At 39.4% G+C, this 21,159-nt stretch overlaps 1 protein-coding gene across 2 annotated transcripts in view; it reads left to right on the forward strand.

Moving 5' to 3' along the window:
• The window catches only part of LOC121518803 (actin-binding LIM protein 3-like), a 72,092-nt gene that overhangs the window by 26,103 nt on the left and 24,830 nt on the right, over positions 1-21,159 (forward strand). For both annotated transcript variants that reach the window (XM_041801425.1, XM_041801426.1), the window contains exons 4-11: positions 2,146-2,258; positions 5,106-5,232; positions 5,580-5,673; positions 6,523-6,610; positions 17,698-17,756; positions 19,396-19,476; positions 19,992-20,153; positions 20,284-20,313. In XM_041801425.1, the coding sequence (XP_041657359.1) occupies positions 2,146-2,258; positions 5,106-5,232; positions 5,580-5,673; positions 6,523-6,610; positions 17,698-17,756; positions 19,396-19,476; positions 19,992-20,153; positions 20,284-20,313 (754 nt within the window). The remainder of the gene's footprint in view (positions 1-2,145; positions 2,259-5,105; positions 5,233-5,579; positions 5,674-6,522; positions 6,611-17,697; positions 17,757-19,395; positions 19,477-19,991; positions 20,154-20,283; positions 20,314-21,159) is intronic.

Consider the following 21,159-nt stretch of genomic DNA (forward strand, 5'->3'; position numbering starts at 1 on the left):
ATTCACAGACTTTGGAGCACTGCAACATTTAAAGACCAAATAATACACATTTTAAAATATGACTGCAGTTCCTCTTTCTGTTTGCTATTATAGATTAATAGTTTGCGCCCAGGTCAGTTTTGGAGCATGTAGCTGAAAGTGCTGGGTCAGATATTGCAAAATCAAACATGAAGTCTTAAAATATTTTTAAAATGTGAAGTGTTCTTCTACACTTTTCTGGTATCTTGATGTAAATGTAATTCTGGCTCTGTTCAGACAGACCTAGAGTTACTGCAGCCTGATAAAAGCAGCTGTAAATGAAGCATGGCACTTGAGCACTACAGTAAATATATAAAGGCTAAGTGCCAGTCAGACTGCTACAGATGGATCATTGGGTTTCACTTTGCTTATGTTTGGAGTTTTCGCACTGAGCTCCTGTGTGTGGCTGTGTATTTGCTTGCTCTATTGACTTAGGAACACGGTCTGCTAAAAGTGGGAATAAAGTGTATTCATCTTGAAAGTTGCTGTGTCTGCAAATTGGAATGAAACTTTGTCTCTCAAATAAGATTTCATCCAAGTTTTGATGAAAGTACCTCAATAAGCACCCTGAAAGTGTTCAGATAGTGAACAGAGGAAAGACATTCAGCATAATGTAGAGAAGGATGTGTGGTTATGATACTAGAACAAACTCATTTCCTTTTTAAACACCTCAATTCTTTAAGCATTAACCCTTATGGGAATGGAAAGTAAAACTCCACTAAGTCACTTTAATTTTAAAACCAAGAAATATGGAATATAATTTCAATGCTTGCAAAATTTTCAGGACAGAATAAAACTTTCTCTTTGTTTACTTTTATTGTGAAGCCTAGGATAGGTGCTAATAGACAAATAAATTTCTTAGACCTTGCAGTCAACTGTTTTATCATAAAATTTCCTTAAAATGCAATAGTTTCAAATAATATATTTTTAAAAAATTGTCAAATATTAGCTTTGATAATCGCAAATGAACTCCATTCACATGCATGTTAAAATACACTGCCTGGCCCAAAAAAAAGTCGCCACCAAAAAAGGTCACACACTCTAATATTTCGTTGGACCGCCTTTAGCTTTGATTACAGCACGCATTCGCTGTGGCATTGTTTCGATAAGCTTCTGCAATGTCACAAGATTTATTTCCATCCAGTGTTGCATTAATTTTTCACCAAGATCTTGTATTGATGATGGGAGAGTCTGACCACTGCGCAAAGCCTTCTCCAGCACATCCCAAAGATTCTCAATGGGGTTAAGGTCTGGACTCTGTGGTGGCCAATCCATGTGTGAAAATGATGTCTCATGCTCCCTGAACCACTCTTTCACAATTTGAGCCAGATGAATCCTGGCATTGTCATCTTGGAATTGCCCGTGCCATTAAGGAAAAAAAAATCCATTGATGGAATAACCTGGTCATTCAGTATATTCAGGTAGTCAGCTGACCTCATTCTTTGGGCACATACTGTTGCTGAACCTAGACCTGACCAACTGCAGCAACCCCAGATCATAGCACTGCCCCCATAGGCTTGTACAGTAGGCACTAGGCATGATGGGTGCATCACTTCACCTGCCTCTCTTCTTACCCTGATGCGCCCATCACTCTGGAACAGGGTAAATCTGGACTCATCAGACCACATGACCTTCTTCCATTCTTCCAGAGTCCAATCTTTATGCTCCCTAGCAAACTGAAGCCTTTTTTGCATGCCAATGATTTGACCCTTCTTAAACAGACTAACATCTTCTCCACAGCCACAGGATGTGTCTTTCGACATGGTTGTTTAAGAAATGAGAAGTTACTCATTGCATCAGCTGGGGTTAAATAACTTGTTTCCAGCTGAAAGATAATCGCCCATGCAGTAATTATCCAATAGGAGGCTCGTACCTATTTGCTTAGTTAAATCCAGGTGGCGACTTTTTTTTTTGGCCAGGCAGTGTATATCCACTTGTTTTCATCAGAACTTGTATAAAATGAAATCCTTTTGCACAGTGACTTCACCATTTTAAAGTGAGAACTTAAATACATGTTTATTTTTTTATTTAGAGTAACTGATAACTTTAATTTTGTGTTGCAGTATGTATACTTTCTGTACCATTGTATCTTCATAGTTTCACTCACTGATCTGTATGTGCTCTTAGGAGTCCGTTCCCTATCGGAGACAGGGTGACCTTCTGTGGGAAGAAGTGTGTGTGTCAGCAGTGCTCACACACACTGAACAGCGACAAGCCCGTCAAGGTCCATGGACCAAGCTGTAAGCAACAAACACACACCCATGCACCTATTCACAATCACATAAAACTGCACAACTTTAACTTGTAATGCTGCATTTATTAGAACATGATTTTCAGTTTTTAAAGTTCTGCATGTTTAAATGTTGAGCAAGTATTTATTTTTTATCTGGTACCATGGCTAGCTTCCAGCAGTGAGAACTTCACTGTCACTCATTTATATTTCATGGTCTTTGAGGACACTTAGACATACACAGTTGCTATTTTCATCAGATGTTCCTTACCTCTCCTCATGACGTTTAAGCAGTAATTATTTGCAGTCCACTCTACCTTTGTAATCTTCATTTTTGTTAAAATTATCAATCACAGGCTAACATGATACTGTTGAAATTGGGTTCAGTATTGTTGATGTTTTATTAGAAGTGAGTTTTCAGGCTTGGTATTAGCACTGATACACTTACTTGGTACTGGCATTGGTGCATCATTAGCTCATTCTATTTTGGAGCTGCAATCTGAACGCTTTAGCACATAAGTTTACAAGATGCACATTTTCTAAAAAAACAAAAGAAAAAAGGAAAAAAAAATGATTTGACACTCAAACATTTTTATTGATTACACACAGTAAACAATAGTGACTAAGCATTTTCTTTGCACAGACTTGTTCTCCCATCTCTTGGGGACAAAGTAGTGAAAAATAAATATTCTGTGAGTAAAGATTTTCAAAATATCTACATATATACCAAAAAGTCCATGCGCTTTTTTTGCAGTCAGATTCATTTGTGCCATTCCTTTAAGCAGTAGAGACAGAACATCTTGCTATTCGAGGACAGCCCCTCCCACAATGCATTGCAAGTAAACATTACCCTCAACAAATATGGCCCTACACACTGGAGAAAGCCAAAGTACATGATCAAAAATGGATTTAAAATAGACAAAAAGACGCATAGTATCAGATCGAACACCGTGGATTTAATCTTTAAAGACCCTGAAAAGTCACAGAAGTTCCAAGCTAGGTAGAATGGCGTCCTTCAGGGCTATGGAGACATCAATGGTAGCAAACATACAGCAAAATGGTCAGCTTTCAGGGGAAAAAAGAGTAAGTATCTATGACTTATGGTTCAGAAGTTATTAACGTTTTTCTAAACTGTGTCACTTCTTGTTTTATACAACAACGCTGTCCTTAGAGACCCCAAGATGTCAGCCAAGTTCTGTGCTCACTAGAAAATGTTCTGTAAGAGCTACAAATTCATGGAGAACATATTAAGAAAGGCACAACACAGATTTTTCACAGGAAAAAACAAGTTAGTGTCTCCGACTTATGGTTCAAAAGTTACCAAGCAATTTACAATGGGGTGTGCCGCGGCACGGATTCCTGCAGCGGTAGCTCTAAGGGTTAAAAGAGAAGAAACGTTACTAATATTTGTGGAGTTAATACAATGTGCAGGAGTTTGCCTGCCTCTTTTGTTTAATAAAACAAGAAAATGCCTAATATCGGGTGCCAAGGAAAATCTTTTTTTTTGCCTTGAAATCAAAACAGTTATTGTTAGTTTGATACACTGTACATGTCAGGCTTTAAAATGTTCATATCAAGACAACCCTTAAACACTGGTTGTAAACAATAATCATGTTTAATTTTAGCAATCTCAAGTCAGAGCACCTCCAATCGTCCTCTGAGCAGGTTGTAGAGGAAAAGTCACTCTTAACAAGCTTCACACCACATGATAATCTGGCAAGATAACCTTGAGAACCAGCCAACAATCAGGCCTTTGCTTACTTAGGTCAGAAAGAAGGATTCAGGCAGTCACTGGCACAGTTATCCTGTCGTGTGCGGTCGGCTTAAGATGTCTAGATTTTTCCGTGAACAAATTTAGCTTCAACAGTCTTTAATTTTATAGTATGAGCACATAAATGATGGTCACAGTTCATTCAGTTGCACAGTGTGAGCTGACATCACGCACACTCGCAGCTATTACAGTGTAAACCTAGCTTTAGCTACTAAAGGGTTTTTTGCCCTGCTTTCCTGCACAGCTGATGAAGTCAACAGGAATATTTATCTGGCTGAAGTTTCTGTATAAAAAGTAAAAAAATAGAATAAAAAAAGCTCTGATCACTTCCAAAATTCACAGTAAAATTTTACTGAATTGAATATTCTACTTTGAACAGCTGTTTGATGGCATTTTATCAAAATGATTTCCACTGTTTCCTATTTGACAAACTAAACTGCAGGCAACATTATCAGATAGCTTCATTCAAGCTGGGACAGCCCAGTTAAGACTGCTGCAACTGCCCCAAGGAGCATTGTGAAACAGACTTGTTGCGTTGCAAATCTTTGTCCTGAACTTGGCTGTAAAAAAACTAACATGAGTAACAACGTTGTGCTCAAACAGAGAAGAAACCACTGGAATTAGATCCAGCATTATTCCTTCTTATTGTACTGAGCCACATGAATATACCCCCAAAAAAACGATCTTTACTGTCCCTAATGTAGTATTTCATGACTTCCATACCTTTTCAGTAAAACGGGTCATCTGTGTTTTTTTCTTACGACCTTAATTTCTGACTCAACCAGCACATAAGACAGTCTGTATCCCGACAGGTGGCAAACACTGGAAGACTTTTACTGTCCACCTGCTGAACTGTGTGAAACAGCCACACACACAGAAGGTGGCCCAGTGCTTCAGGTCGTCTTGTAGCCTGGTTCTGGTACTCCATCTGGCACAGGCAGACTTTGACAGGAAGGAGGGAGGAAGAAGGAGAGAAGTGAGGAGAAGTTGGCAGAGCAGAGAGGCAAGGGCAGAGAGGAGTGACTGTAAATGCTTGAAATGTTTTCAGAAAATGTGTTTTCTTATTTTTCCACTCCTCTCCTGCAGACTGTGCTGGCTGTGGTGAGGAGATCAAACAGGGTCAGTCTCTGCTGGCTCTGGAGCGACAGTGGCATGTCAGCTGTTTTAAATGTCGAACATGCGGCTCTGCGCTCACTGGAGAGTACATCAGCAAGTAGGTGTCTTCATCCCCTTGTGAACAGGTCTACTTTGTTGAGGTCACTATTGAAAGTTTTCTAGGATGAATCTTAATAGTTGATTGACATTGTAGCTTGTGTTTTTGTTTCACAAATGAAGATAGAAAGGAATTCTGTCCAGTTTTTCCAAATTTAGTTTTTGACAGTTGAAATGAAAACTTGGTGTGAATTTTGCAGAGATCTTTTATATTTCTCCAGCTGATCATTTGGGTACCTTGGTTTTCTAAGACATGGTCCTCATGGGTAAATGTTTGCTGCACAAAGCCAAGAGGAATTTGCAAATTATAAAACCTGCTGTTTTCATACTTGTTTTTTTTTCTCGCAGGGACGGGATCCCGTACTGTGAAACAGACTACCACTCTCAGTTTGGGATCAGGTGTGACAGCTGCAACAGGTACATCAGCGGCAGAGTACTGGAGGTGAGAAAATTGTTCTAAGTGTGAAATATGGGTGTTTGTGTGTGTAACAGACTGATGGCAAGCAGAAGGAGAAGGTGCAGGATTTTTTCCTCTGTCCATCTTTTTGAAAGGAAGTGTGAGTGTGTGTACATGTTTGAACGCATGTGCGTATCAGTCTATAAAAAGCTGTGAAAAAACGCAGCTGTCCCTCTTGAAATGACTGAAGTGTTGACTGATGACCAAGCAGCTTTGGAAATCCAACCCAAAAAAGCTCTCTCCATCCTCTCTTCCTTTTCATTCTGTTTTTTTTTCTACTTTTTATCGCCGCTCTTGCCATTCTTTATTCCTCATTGTTTTTCTCTAAATCTTATCTCCACTCTGTTCTTGCTTCCTCATTTGTGTCATCTGCTATTGCTTTTTTCTGCCTCATTTATTTCCTGTGACTTTTTCATCTCTCTGGGATTTGTCCTTTTCTTTTCTATGTTGTCCTCTCTTTGCCTGTCCTTTTCATTTCTTTTCTTTCCTGTCTTTTTGTTTCCTTAATTTTTCTCTTCTTTACTGTCACTGCCCTTTTCTTCTTAATTCTTTTTGAACTTTTTATCCTTTTTATCTTTTCTGCCATGCCCTCCCCTCTTAATTTTCTCTGCTGAACTTTTCTTCCCTCATCCTTTCCTGTCTCTACCCTCCTTCTATTTCCTTTCCTCTCCATTTCCTTTTTTTTTTCCTACCTCCTCATCCTGTCCTATCCTATCCTTTTCTTTCTTTTTTTCTCCTGTCTTCCCATACTTTCTTTTCCTTGTTTTCACCTCCCTGTCCTTTAATGCCCTGTTCTTCTTTGTCCTTACCTTTCCTGTTCTTTCTCTCCTTCAGGCTGGAGGGAAGCGTTACCACCCCAGCTGTGCCACATGTGCCCGCTGCCACATGATGTTTCTTGAAGGAGAGGAAATGTACCTTACAGGTGAGATAAAAACTTTAAAAAAGAGAAAAGGGAGCCAAAAAAATTACACACATCAGTGAAAACAGTGGAGTTTTGTAAGGCTACACTAAGATGCCTGATGTCCCCTTGATACACTCAAAGGTTGAAGTCAGTTACCTCTTAACCTTCGTCTCTGCTGTGGCCATACTCGACCGGCCATGACAGAATTAAACTGAATGAAAGCGACTTCACTGGGGATCCAAATTGAATCATCCCAGAGCGTCTGTTTCTCTAATTAGATTGAAAAATTAAGTTAATGAGCTCAATCATTTATTCAAATAAATGTCAAAACCCTCCTTCCCTCATGTGGTACAAACACTGATTGTTGTACTATAAGAGTATTTAAAACAATGAAATGTAGAAAAACATAAACTGCTGTTTCCAAGTGCAGTGAAAGAGATGCTTAAGCCTTGAAAAACAGGCAGAGGAAGGAAAATTTATCATTGATGATCTTTAATACAACATCAGTTGAAAAAAACTTTTTTTCCTGTGATTGAATTTAAGGAGTTACACTTCCATATATACTACATTCATCAAAACAAAGTTAAAATTTTTCATGTTTTTTTTGTTTGTTTGTTTGTTTTAAAGTTTATGATTGCAGTTTATAGCTCACAAAAATCAGAAATCCACTGTCTAAAAATATTAAAATATCACCAAACATCAGTCTAAAAAAAGGAAGTTGTAATACACATATGTTGACCCTCTGGAAAACTATGCTTATGTATGCACTCAGTATTTAGTTGGAGCTCCTTTTGCACAAAGTTGTTGTATCTTTTGGCCAACCAGTCTGTGGCACTGCTAGGGTGTTATGAATCCCAGGTTGCCCTGATAGCAGCCCTCAGCTCGTCAGTATTGTTAAGTTTGGTTTCTCTCACTTTCCTCCTAACATTTCCTCAGAGATTCTCTATGGGGTTCAGGTCAGGCCAGTGTGCTGGCCAATCAAATGCAGCAATATCACGATGGGCAAACCAGTTTCTAGTGGTTTTGGCTTCACTGTGGACAGGCGCCAAGTCCTGCTAGAAAAGGAACTCAGTAGATCAGCATACCAGCAGATGGAAGCATGAAGTGCTCTAAAATCTCCTGTTAGATGGCTGACAGCACTGACCCTGTACTTGACAAAGCACAGTGGACCAACATAGGGAATTTGGTACTTCCAGGTCTGCAGTTGATCTCAATACAGGACATTTTTATAATGCTAGTGGATTAAAAGGACCATAAAACATTGAAACAACATTTGGAGTACTGACCAAATTCTGTTGTTGCTCCCGAGTACTGATTCACGTAAAATCACATGGTACCATGTTGGTACCTAAACACATCCTTGTGACTGCAAGAGAGTGGAAGAGTAGTCAATTTTCCATTCTGTTTGTGAACACAGCATTGCATGCACGAGAGTGATGACGTCGGCAGCAGCTAACTGAATCAACATAACAAGTAGGGCTGATAGGAAGTGGTCGAAGGTAGTGCTCTATTTTTTCAAAATACAGTGCAGATTACGCAGCAATATTTGTGACATGAAGTTCAAGGTTTACCACGGCAAAACTTCTAATCTGAGGAAGCAGTGTGATGATTGATGATTCAGATCTGCTCCCACCGTTTCCTGCTCAGTCGCCCTCCTCCCTCTCTCTCACTCTCTCTCTCTCGTGCCACATCCTCAATATAAACACCATGATTTGCCTGTTTTGTCCATGTGGATATCAACCATGGAAATATAGTAGATAAAGGGATACATTTGTGCTCAGTCACCTAACAGACACTGGATTAAGGCACAGTACAGATTGCCAAGTGTGAGTTTGTCCTAAACGTTGCTCTCCATCTCTCCAACTTGGCGCAGCTGGTGCCGTAAGAAGTGCTCTGTCAGGATGGATGGATCCAGAGTGATTTTGAACTTACAGAGCCACAGGTCCATCTTCACTGCTTATTTTCATAGCAGAATGAAACAATTTGCCACTTTCTATTATTTGTTTTGCAGTAAATACAAATAGAACGTAATGGACCCAGTGTGCATGGTTTGGGTGTGTGACGTTTTTCCGTGGTAAGGCTCGGTTGTGCTTCTGCGTGGACGGCTGCATGATTGATTGATGAGTGAGGAGCAGATTCTGCTCTTACCATGACTTACTATGACACCTTCGTTTTGTTGGAAAAAGAACTGCATGAGGAAAGTAGATGTGCAGTACACGTAGTTCATGGTAGAGGAAGTAGCTTGTTTACTTTCATTTGTAATACTTTAATTGGTAAAATTGTATACCTTTATTTATTTATTTATTTATTTAGACTCTATACTCTATTGTTCATTTGTTTTACTTACTCGCTCTCCATGGACCCCGACGCACATTTTTTTCAATAGGGGGAATTAGAGGAACAGGAGGCAGTGGGGCTGGGTTTTAATTTGTGCAATGTAAAGAAAAACCACTGGGTAGTTTTAGTAGTTTAGGTTTTCTATATTGGGGTGATTTGTAAAAACACTGATATTATAAAACTGGTACCTTGATTTCCAAATGAAATGCTAAATTTACTTTAAAGGGGCTCTATGCAAGATTTAGAAAAATATTAGTGTAGTGACACCGCCGGCCATTAGGCAAACTACAACAACAACATTGTGTTGCCCGCCCTCAATGGCGCGCTCCTTGCTCATGAACGAGCCTCCAGTTTATCGGCTGATACACACGCAGACCAAGGTGATTTAACAGCATCATTTATACAGAGGAGGTAAGTGCAGTAACACTTAAAAGTTCCGAAAACTAAAAATGAAAATGAATAAAGTATATTTGAACGTCTGGTGCGAACACGGCACAAAATTAAATATTGGTTCATATGAGGCGATTAAAAAAGGACAATATTTTCGCGACCATTTCTATGAATGAACAACTTCGCTACTTAGTGCAGAATTGACCAATTTTATTGTCTTTTTGGTGTGTAAAGTGTATTGAATGAGACGCGTTTTAGAGCAGAAGCAACCGGGCTAGCATTGCTCTGATAATGGTGCTTTGACCGCAGATATCAGATAGCTGACATTATGTGTTGAAGATATTTTACAAATTAAGTATCAAAAAATAAACTCAGTAAGTTGAGTCCAGTGCCAGGAAGCTAGAAAAAGATGCAATATTGTCCGGAAAACACTAAATGAGCAAGATTACATTCTTGTTGTTTAGATAGCATCTTCGTAAGCAAGCTAACGTGATGTAGCATATGGTTTATACAACATAAAACACCACATTGTATTTCATGGTCCAGAGTGATGCCTTACCTTTTCATCAGAAAGACGTCCATCTCTGGATCGGTATTTATCCCAAGCGCCGAGCAAAGCTCCCTCTATTTCTCAAATGCTCCACCGATATTTATCCTTGATCTCCCCCTGCGTCGGTTACACTCTCTTTAAGCTTGACGGGCTTCAGCAGATAAAACTACCTTCGTTTTTTATGTTTTCATGGAGTTTGTGTGGGTGTTTGGGCTGAGCTAGCCGGTCGTTTACTCGCGGAAGCAGCCTTCTCCATTCAACATGCTGTTGTCAGGTATAAACAGAGCAAGGGGGTGTGTGCCTTACGTAGTACCTGACGTTACTTCCGTTGAGTTTTCGCAGAAAATTCGGCTCAAATTCTTTACAGAGAAATGACTCCATAGGCTTATACAGGCAAACAAGGAAGACACGAAGAGCCTCATTCTTCACATCGGGATAAAGTGCGCACCATTATATACTCAAAAGTGTGAAGTTTTAAAGCAAAAATCTTACATAGAGCCCCTTTAATATGAAAACAGAACTTTTGACTATGATGTTTGTGGTTCAGGAGTGGCTCTACACAAGAAACATGACATTTTAGGGACACTTCTGTGTGTGCTGGCTCTTGATCCACTGACTCCAGCCTCAGTCCACTCTTTGTGAAGCCCCTCTAAGTTCTTGGTTCTGCTTTGTCCAGGAACCCTCTGAAGGCTGAGCTCGTTCCTGTTGCTTGTGCACCTTCTCCACACTTTTTCTCTTTCAGTCAACTTTCCATGAATAAGCTTTGATACGGCCTCTGAGAACAATCTGCCCTTTCAGCAGTGACCTTCTGTGGCTTGCCCTCCTTGTGGAGGGGGACTCTGATTGTCTTCTGCTATGGGTTGTGCCAGCTGTGCGTACGTTCAAATGTAGCCTAGTTTGAACGTAAGTTCTTACTTATGACGGAGTTTACGCTCTCCTAACATTTAAGGTGTTGCACCAGCTGTGATAGTTTCAAGGTAGGCTTAAGTTAAAACTTCAATCTTACACCTAATCCCTACATGGTGTGAAGTCCTCCGTAGAATATGGCTGTCATGGTGATAGCTCTAAAAGACGTGATAACCCGGAGGGTGTCAAGTAGTTGAGGATTTTACCGGAAATTGGGAGTCAGCACGGTGTTCTCCATTATCATTAACTGTTGTTTTCAAGATAATTTCCGCATCCACTGTTAAATTATCTTGTGTTATTAGCAATTTCACCACTTGATATCAGTGTTGTTGTTTTATACTGGCTGTAGGTTTAGGCTGTAGGCTTTACAAAACTCACATAGGCAAAATGCCTTGTCATATTTTTCATCCACACTGGATGCTGTTTAAAGATTAACGGCAGTTAGCATATGTTATTTTTAGCCGATAGCATCTGTAGCAAACACGGGGTTAAAAAACGCTTTTCAGTGATTGGTTAAGGTAAGAAACAACGTCATATCTGCGACAATATTTTGGTTTGTTGGGCATAAATCTCTACTAGTTAAGATCAACCTTACGTCTCTATGATGCAACTTAACAATGACACAATTGAAGTTATAACTTAACTAGTTTCAACATAGGGTTTAGTGTGGACTTCAAACTATAACTTAAGGCAGAACTTGCGCATGGCTGGTGCAACAGTCTGCAGGACATTTGTCTAGTCAGCAGTCTTCCCCATGAAAGTGGTTGTGTGTACTGAGCCAGAGTGAGAGAACGAAGGCTCAGCAAAGCTTTGCAAATTCAACTTATCAACAATATTATAATATTTTGAGATAGTGGATTTTTAATTTTGTGAACCGTAAGCCATAATCATCAAGATTAAAACAAAGAAAGTCTTGATATCTTTCACTTTATATTGGATAAATCTAGAATATATGGAAATGTAACTTTCTGAAGTAAACACAGGAAAATTAACTTTTCCATAATACTCTAAATTTTTGGATGCACCTGCATACCTACAGTAAAAATCAATTTAATTGCTGTTTTATTGAAGCAACAACAAGATAAATTGTTGGCTGTGCGGAAAATACAGTATTAACATATTGATGTTCATGCCGCATTTAGAAAGATTAAAAGGTGCTATAATAAAATAAAGAATGTAGTCTGTGTCAACACATTCCATCAACCATGTGGAAGGCTGTCGATAAGTGAATTTGGCATTCAGATGTGTTTAACTAACTTTGCATGTCAGATCTGTTAAAGTAAAATGAGCAGCATTTCCTTGCAAATATATGATTTTAATGTAAACTAGCTGCATATAAATACTGTGGGAAATGTTTTTCTGTAGGCACATCACACAGGAACATGAGAACCCTGCAGTTAATATTTACACAGATGTTTATTTAGGATAAAACTGGAATAGTCAAATAAATTCAAATAACTCCCCCTAGAGAAGCAGTGCAAACAGCACCGTGGTTCTAAACAGACACTTTGTGTAACACAGATAATTCGGCCACACTATGTTGAGTCCAGATTAGCTGTAGAGCTACTGTAGCGTAACACATGGCTGACACACAGCCTCCCAGAGTCGCCACACAACTTGACTTCTCCTGTTTCACCTCATTGACATTCTGCTGCTCGCTTGCTCACAGTGAACAGTAAAAACAAGCATTTGCATATTTCACCTGAACTCTTCTCATGTGTGCGTGTTTTAAGCTACGCCTGTAAAAGCATGCGCATGTCATTTCCCATGTATCCTAAGTGTATTTGCTTGGATGCATGTTTGCACACTCGTGTCTGCATGTAAAAGCACGTATGTGTCTGCTGAGCTCCAGCAAGCTGCCCCAAGGTTACATTCAGTCCTTTTGATGGCTTCAGACATGTAGGACGGCTGAGCAATCACCCTTGTGAGACACACTCAATTACCGCACACACCACACGTGCACACACACACACACAAGAGTTCACACGCTTGCAATCAATCTCATGATGCATGCTTAGAATAACAAATGGTGCATGTGTGTTTGTGTTTGGATGTGTGTATGGTCTTCTGTTTAAGAAGTCATTAATGTACTTATTGAAATCATAGATGGCTGGTTTGATAGATGGATGAAATTAGGTTTGATTTTCTGTATTTGGTTTTTGATATCCAGCATGGCTCAAGTTTTTGAAAGCCAATTCAGCTGTACTTTGACACAACAATTTGGTATGCTCTGGTCCTCTGAAACATACGTTTTTTTCTCTCTCTCTTTCAAAACAAGTAACACAATACAAAATCAACTAACAAGTCACCAGAGATCAACATGTTGGTGAAGTCCTTTTTCAATGCCGAAAGGGAAACTAGAAGCAGAGAAAAACCAATGAAAGTATATTTCGACTCTTTGTTATCAAATAATTTGATTAATAACTTTCCAAGGGTTTCAAGCCTGGTAGAATTTAATCCATGCTATGTTTAGACTGCAGACAATTCAGAATTTCTTGTCTTCTGATTGCACCTGTTTTAGTTGACTTTACTGTTCCATTTCTAATTGGTATTATGTCTTTTTCTATCTTGTTACTGCACTTTATATGTATAGAATATGTTTGTCATATTTGCTATATTCTTTATTGTTTATCATGCATTTTTCCTTTATCTGCCCGACATCATTGTAAATGAGCGCTCGCCCTCAATGATTTTAGAGTCTAAATAAAAGATTATATAATTGTTACCCAAGCCTGATTTATATTTTTTTGCCCATATATTATTCAGATCTAATTTTTCCATAGCTGCCTTGATGACACAATTCCCATGGAACTTAATTATTTTAATTAAGATTTTAGCTACTATTCAGTGTGGTCTTAAATCAGATACAGGTCACTTCTTCCACATTATTGAAGTCTAATTAGAGTGCATGCACTCTCTCTTGAACTTGACCCTGTTAGCGGGCAATACAGCCCAACTTCTACACACCTCCTGAGGTAGATAGCATCTGAATCCCAATACACCCCTTGTCCCTAACACTAAGCTTTGCCACTGCATTTAGTGCTTTCACATCTCAAGGTTTGGGTGTCCAGATTTATTTTGAAATTGAAGGACAGAAGAAGTGCTTGGGGGGCATTCAAATGTAGGTTATCCAGAGACACTCTTCAAACTTATGAAAGGTAAAAATCTCCTAGAATGCCTTGCAGATTATCAGCAAGATTTGAAAATTACACCAACAGTTGAATATTATAATTAAATGTTGTTTCAATGTTTTATGGTCCTTTTAATCCACAGGCATTTTTAAAAATGTCCTGTATTGAGATCAACTGCAGACCTAGAATCACACATGGGGTGATGGGTTCGCTGAGCACCACAGTGGCGTTCCTGGTGTCTGAGCATGTGGACGGAAGTCAGTTTGCATGCTTTCGATCCTTGGTTCTCCCGGTCTCATTATATTCTTGTGAGGTCTAGATGTTGACTGATGGCCAAAGGTGCCAGCTGGACTCCTGCGTGATTACTCTTCAGCGCATTTTTAGGTCTCTTTGGCTAGACAGTGTCTAATGCTGACATGCTCAAGAGAGTGAGGATGGTAAAGGTCAGCTGCCTGACACGAGAACGGCAGCTGACCTTTTGCGGGCACCTGGCGCTCTTCCTCAGGTCTGATCCAGCTCACCACATACTGGGTGCCTGGATGGTCCAGACGTCATGGAGGGGGCAGCTGGGAGGATACTTTGAGAGATTGGGCATGGGCCTGAGGATGGCCATCAGGAGGCCAGAGCAGTACAGGACCTACATTCACCTGTATTGTCGTCACTTCTGTTCATGTAAATACTGTCAACAACAAAAAATAGAAAAAGGACTCAGCCTAGGTCTTCTGAAATGGATCTCTTGCCTTGTGGAGAATTTCTGGCAGATCTTCAACATCCCTTGACATCCTAGAATTTTGGAGGCAATATCTTTTGACAAAGCAAGTTAAGCATTAGTCCCACCCCTCTCAGCTCCAACTCTGTGTCCCCGAAATGTAACAGTCCACAAAAAGCCATTACGAAAACTTTGACTGTACTTCTTCTTTCTCCTCTTCAGTATCATCTGATTCTCTGGTTTCCACAGCACATCCATTTCCACGACAAGAAACTGTAAGCCATGCTTACTTTAGTGGTTGCCAGGTTCACTTCAACACTGTGCTGAGTGTGAAGATTTTAAATCTGATGTTCTTATGTGCGTGCAAACCAGTTTAGAACCTTGGCTAGTTCAGTCTACACTCTTACACAGGTCACACTTAAAACAACTTGATTTTACCAAAAGAAAAAAAAAACAAGATCTGAGCAACAAATTTGGATTATGCATTAGGGCCTAAAGTCTGAAAGTAGTGACCCTCAATTTAACATTTTAGACTGAGCATTCCCAGGGGAGAGAATTCATTCTGTACTTATATTAAGTAAACTGTTTAGGTATGATCCAACCAAAGACTTAAAGAAAAAGTACCATATATTACAGAAAAAAGGTCAGATTTGGACGACGTTTTTATAGAAGAAAATCCTTAACTAAACAGTTTTATTAGCCTGATCTGTGTACTGTTCCTGGTGGCAGCACAAAACAAAAAAAAGGAAATGCCAAGGCCTGTTTAAATATGTGCTGCTTTAGAGCTTTGATTTTAAAAAGATTAAAGTACAAACATCAGTACTGCTTTCTAGTTTTCATTGGCTGCCTTCATCCCAGATTTTGAATATCACCAGTAAACTTGAAGAGACCAACCTTGTCCACCAACCTTATTTGACATGAAGTTGTTTGTTGGGAAAATGAGTCTGTATGATTGAGGCATCGGTCTTCAATATGTTATATAATACAAGGAGCGATTCATTCATTTTCTTATTTTGTGACAGATTCCTCGCAGCTAATTTTCTCTAAAGCGATGTGTTGTGTTTGGATTAAATAGCGTTACTCTGCACCATTTAGATTCTTCTTAGCGGGAGATAAAGGATCCAGAGTCCAAGGCCATACATCTGTTCAGCAGCAGAGCTAGGGCGCGTGGGTGGGACGGGGGTGCACTGAATCACCACGCATGCTTCCTGTCTACTGTATTGATTTTGTGTGTGCGGTTTCTGCATGTGTGTATGTCTCCCTCTCTGTGCCTCTGTGTGTCCGTGCTTGTTTTTGTGCAGGTCAGATTTATGGTGTTGATACAGATTGTATATTAGACTCATGATCAGCTAACGGAGTTCATTCTGTTAGCCAGCGATGCCCTGAGGCCAGAGAAAATTAGTGTGTGTATGTGTTCAGAGCGGAAATATTACTGTCATTCTGGCTATCAGATTTACATTCATACAACATCCTGACATTAGAGCTTTATTGTTATGAATGCAATATAATGGCCTCTTATTCCCTGTCCTCTTTTGCTTTTCAAGGCAATTTCCTCTCCACCTTTGTCATTCCCCTCTCCTCTCTCAGATCATCTCGTTCATCTCTATTTTGACCTTTGTCTTGACCTCAGTTAATGTTGTTAATGTTCATGTGAGGTCAGTTCAAAAGCGAGCACAACCAGCACTTATCCTGATATTATCAGGACTTCTTTTTCCTCCCTTCCTTCCGAGAAACATTTTCACAAAAAGTCAAACCTATGTGTAATAGTGGCCAGAAAATATTCAGGAAAACTCATCAGCAGGCAAGTCAGAGGGGGTGACGGCTGCACCACCAGTTTGATCTTTATGTACGTTAGGAAGCTGCTTCATTAGGTTTCTGCCCTCCAGTACGTTCTTTCCTACTCATTTGTTGATACAGTAAATTCTCCCAATTACTCATAACATTCATGTAAAATCAAAAACTGGAATTATGGCAAGCCACAAAGTCAAGCCACTTCTGTTTAATTTAATCGTTGGAGACTTGTGCCCTTTGTCCAGTGTCCTTTAGGCTCCATGTCTTGCTTCCGTGACCCCCTCGTCTGACAGGGAGAACTTCACACTGTGAGGGATGAGTGAAAGAGCAAATGGGGGGCAAGCTGTGCTGAAATATTTTTGAAAAGTTCAGAGGCATATGTGTAAATGGTATCTGTATTTTACCATAAACTACAACATTAAAGATTGGGTAAGCAACTATTGCTGAAACTAGTTTTACTTAGTAATGCCTCCAGCCAAAAACCAAAAACACCAGAACATGACAACCTTCTGCCTCACATCTGCTTAAGATAATATTATTATATACAGTGCATTCAGAAAGTTTCCAGACCCTTCACTTCAATTTTGTCATGTTTTGTGAATATCTTCTACTTTCTTTCAGCTTTTGAGTCATCCACTGATTTTTAGAGGGAGATCATTTCTCTTGGATTTGCACGCAAGTTTAGCGTGTTATTGCTGATTGCTTTCTACATCTTGTGAAGACTGAAACAAGAATTACATAAATGCTTCTTAAACCTCTGCTTCGAGAGCTTAACAAATTGATTGCAATAATCCTGAAAGGGGACATGAATTTGAACTAAACCTCTTAGCAGTCTATTTAATAACTAGAGATAGCCCACACTGAATCAAAAACTTGTTGTTACACCACAGAAAAAGTCAGGCCATCACTAAACTCAGAGAAAACTAAACCATGTACATGATTGAAGATATTTATGTCTGGATCAAAGTGGTTGGGCAAACCAGCTCTGACATCCCTCAAGACACAGTGCCTAATAATACTCTGTCTCCCTCTCTGTCTATCTGAGTGCATGGAGACAAGAAGACTAACATCCTCTGTCCTCAGACCAGACAAACTGCCTCCACTGCCATACACCCAGCCAGCCTGACCAAGTGTGTGGTGTGTTTGTGTGTTGTTGATTGATGTTGATGCACTTGAAAAAGGCTGATGTACCCTTCATAGGATCCCATAAAACTATATGGCTTGTGCCCACAGAAAATAAACAAAGTAAACTGATCTGACTTTCTGTTTGTGTGTTTTGTGTTTATGCATGCAGGTTCAGAGGTTTGGCACCCCATGTGTAAAGAAGCAGCTCGGCTGGAGAGAAAACTGAGGGTAAGCAGTATTGAAAACACCAATAACCCCTTGTTTTTCTCTCTGCTTTCGTTTTTTTTCTCTCCGTTTCTCTAAATTTCTTTGTTTTCAGATGTCTTTATGTTGGTTAATGAGCTAATTTTCCAATTGTTCTGAAGAGCTTAAAAAGACTAATGTAGTGTTTTTTTAGAGAAGTACTATATGAATGCGAGATGTATTTTTCCCCGTCTTGCCCATAACAAAAAGCTATTAAAAACAACAAAATATAGACAAAAATTACAGCTTATTAAAAAGGAAAGCTTCCAGACTTAGATTGTTCTGATGTGAAAATAATCATGTAAATTTTCTTTTAGACATCATCAAAGTGAGTAGTCCTACTCACTTTGCTGTCTCAACTAATTTTACTTTAATGTAATGGAAAAACTTGTAAATCTTATAAATCCTGTAGGATACTGTAGATCAGCGTCATTCAATCCTGCTCAACCTAAGAGCCAAATTGTTGAAAAAATACCTTTGCAAGAGCCACAAATCAGACCTGTTTAACCTTTATTGTTTTTTTATCTGTCAATTACAAGGGGACCTATTATGCCAAAATCACTTTTTCAGGCTTTTCTGACAAAAATATGTGCCCCTGGCCTGTCCACCACCCCCCAAGAATCAGAAAAATCCAATCCCCCTCTCTTTCTCCACCTTTCAGAAAATGTGTGCTGAAACAAGCTGTTCTCAGGTTTTCCCCTCATGACCTCATGGGGGGGTAAGCACCCGCCCCCAGGTTTGGTTGGCCCTCCCCCGCTTGGAAGAAAGTTCCACCCTCCTCTCATGATCTTCCTCTCAGCTGCCAGCTGAGATGCTGGATAGCTCAGTGGGTTACCCTGCTGACTTTAATATGGGAGATTGATGGTTTGAATCCCAGTCAAATCCTTAACTTTGCATAAAAGTCTCTGTAACATTGTAACATCAGGAGTGCCACATCCATTTCCTGAGAGGGGTGTGGTCAGGGGTGGGGTCAGACAGCTCATTAACATTTAAAGCCACAGACACAAAAACGGCTCGTTCTGAGAAGGGCTAGAACAGAGGTGTTTTAGACATCTAAAAAAAAAACAATACTGGGGTGTTTTTTCAGCAACAGACTTCACAGACATGTTTTGGGGACCTCTGAGAGCAATATAAATGTTATTGCATGCAATAGATAGAAGACATACAGACAAAAAATAATGGCTGAAAGAATAATCTGACATTTAAAGCATACTGTATAAGTGTGAGAAACAAATGTAATGATTTTACTTGCAATTGATCATGTTGTAACTCAAAATCTCCCTGTTTTAAGGTTTAAGGGGGAATTATTTTCCAAGTAAGACTTAGGATGAACTCTTTAGATTTTGGAGGTCAAAAGTCAGGGTATTTAGGCCTCATGTTCTTCCCCTGCTCATAAGATGACCTATTACAGAAACTAACCTAGCCTTTCTTCATAATACACCACTGTAGGAGGATTTTGTGTGATTAAATGGTTAAGATTTAAAGCTGCAGACACTTTGGGTAGTATCTTGACAATGATAATCACTATTTCTTAAAAGAATGTTTTCATGCAATGCCATTACTCATTAACTTTTCTTTCTTTTTTTTTTTTTTTTCCCTTGTTTGTTACATTTGTCCTCCACAGTTGAGACGAACCTCAGATACAGCATCCATTTCTCCTCCTAACTCCTCTCCTCTGCTCGGCTCCCCTCACAGAATCATCTGTGTGAGTACTGACATCTATGAGTTGTATGGTTTTGTCCTCAGCTGTCACTGTCAGAGCTTTCAATCAAAATATAATCCAGAGTAACAGGAGCACTGAAGCTCATTTTGTCGTCCGTATCTGTCCCTGAGCAGACTTCTTGACTGTCTGCCTGTCTGTCTTCCTGCTACACTCTCTAATACTGAACCGTCTGTCCCATTAAGTTACATTTCTTTTTCTTATTCGTAATTCAATAAAACTGTCAGTCTACTTTATTAAAGACCAACATCAAATCATCTTATTTTTCTGACTGTTAGTACATCTCTGTCTGCCTTCCAAATTTTGTCAGTTTTGCTTCCCATCTCTGTGTTTGTTTTTGTAAGTCCCAATTTGTCTTCCCGATATTTTTTCCCTTCTATCTTTCTTTCTAAATAATCATTACTTCATATTGTCCTGTTTGTAACTCAGTTTCAGTACTCTCTTTCTGTCTTCTACTCTCTCTCTTTCTCCTTCTCTCACTCTCTCTGTCTTACACACAGTCTAAAGCTGATAGTGATATGTTGAACTATAAGCAGCTGGCGGCTCTGCCCAGGGTCAAAGCCATATATGACATCCAGCAGCCAGACATCATCCCTTATCAGGCTGACCACGCGCACACTCACTTCTCAGACGATACTCTGGAGCGTTACAGCTGTGGACAGGTACACACACTTACCTGCAGTATCAATATTTAATGCAGAATTTGACCAGAACTCTGAAATATGATGACTCTTAATGAAGAAATGTTCATTTTTTTGTCATTTTAGTGACTCTTTATCTCCCTCTCTTTAGTCACTAGGCTCCTTGTCACCATACTCTCATGTAAGTACCACACCTCATATTTTTTTTGGAAGTACTTCAAGTGCAGTTGATAACATTTTTATAAATAACGAAGACTTGTGGTCAACTTTTTAAGCATAATCATAGTGAGCAAAAGTCTTACTCTTAAGACTTAACAAAAACGTGACTACACAGATGCATCACAAAAATTAGAATGTCATTTAAAAGTTAATTTTTTCACCATGATTTACTTCAAAAAGATGAACTTTTATAAATCCTAGATTCATCTCATACAAGGTGATCTTTATGATTACAGCTTACAGCTCAAAAACAAAAAATCCACTATCTCAAAAATATTAGAATATTGTAAAAAAAAAAAAAAAAAAAAAAAAAGTCCAATTTGCAAAGATTTCCTGAGCCCTCATTTTCTCACTCCGGTTCAGTATGACAACTGCAACCATGGGGAAGACTGCTGACTTGAGTATTGTCCAGAAGAGAATCATTGTCTCCCTCCACATGAAGGGTAAGCCACAGAAGGTCACTGCTGGAAGGGCAGGCTGTTCTCAGAGGCTGTATCAAAGCTTATTCATGGAAAGTTGATTGCAAGGAGAATGTGTGGTAAGAAAAGGCGCACAATCAACAGGGATGAAGTCAGCCTTCAATGGATTGTTAACCAAAGCAGACTTAACAGCTCAGGGGAATGTCACAAGGAGTCGACTGATGTTGGAGTCAGTGTGTCAAGAGCCACCACACACAGACGGGTACAGGAAATGGGTTACAAGTGTTGTGTTCTTAGAGTCAAGACACTTCTGAACCATACATGTCCTCAGCGTCTCATCTTGGCTAAGGAGAAAAAAGACCTGGACTGTTGCTCAGTGGTCAAAAGTC

This window comes from Cheilinus undulatus, linkage group 12, assembly GCF_018320785.1.
Source record: "Cheilinus undulatus linkage group 12, ASM1832078v1, whole genome shotgun sequence".
In the NCBI taxonomy this organism is placed as follows: domain Eukaryota; kingdom Metazoa; phylum Chordata; class Actinopteri; order Labriformes; family Labridae; genus Cheilinus; species Cheilinus undulatus.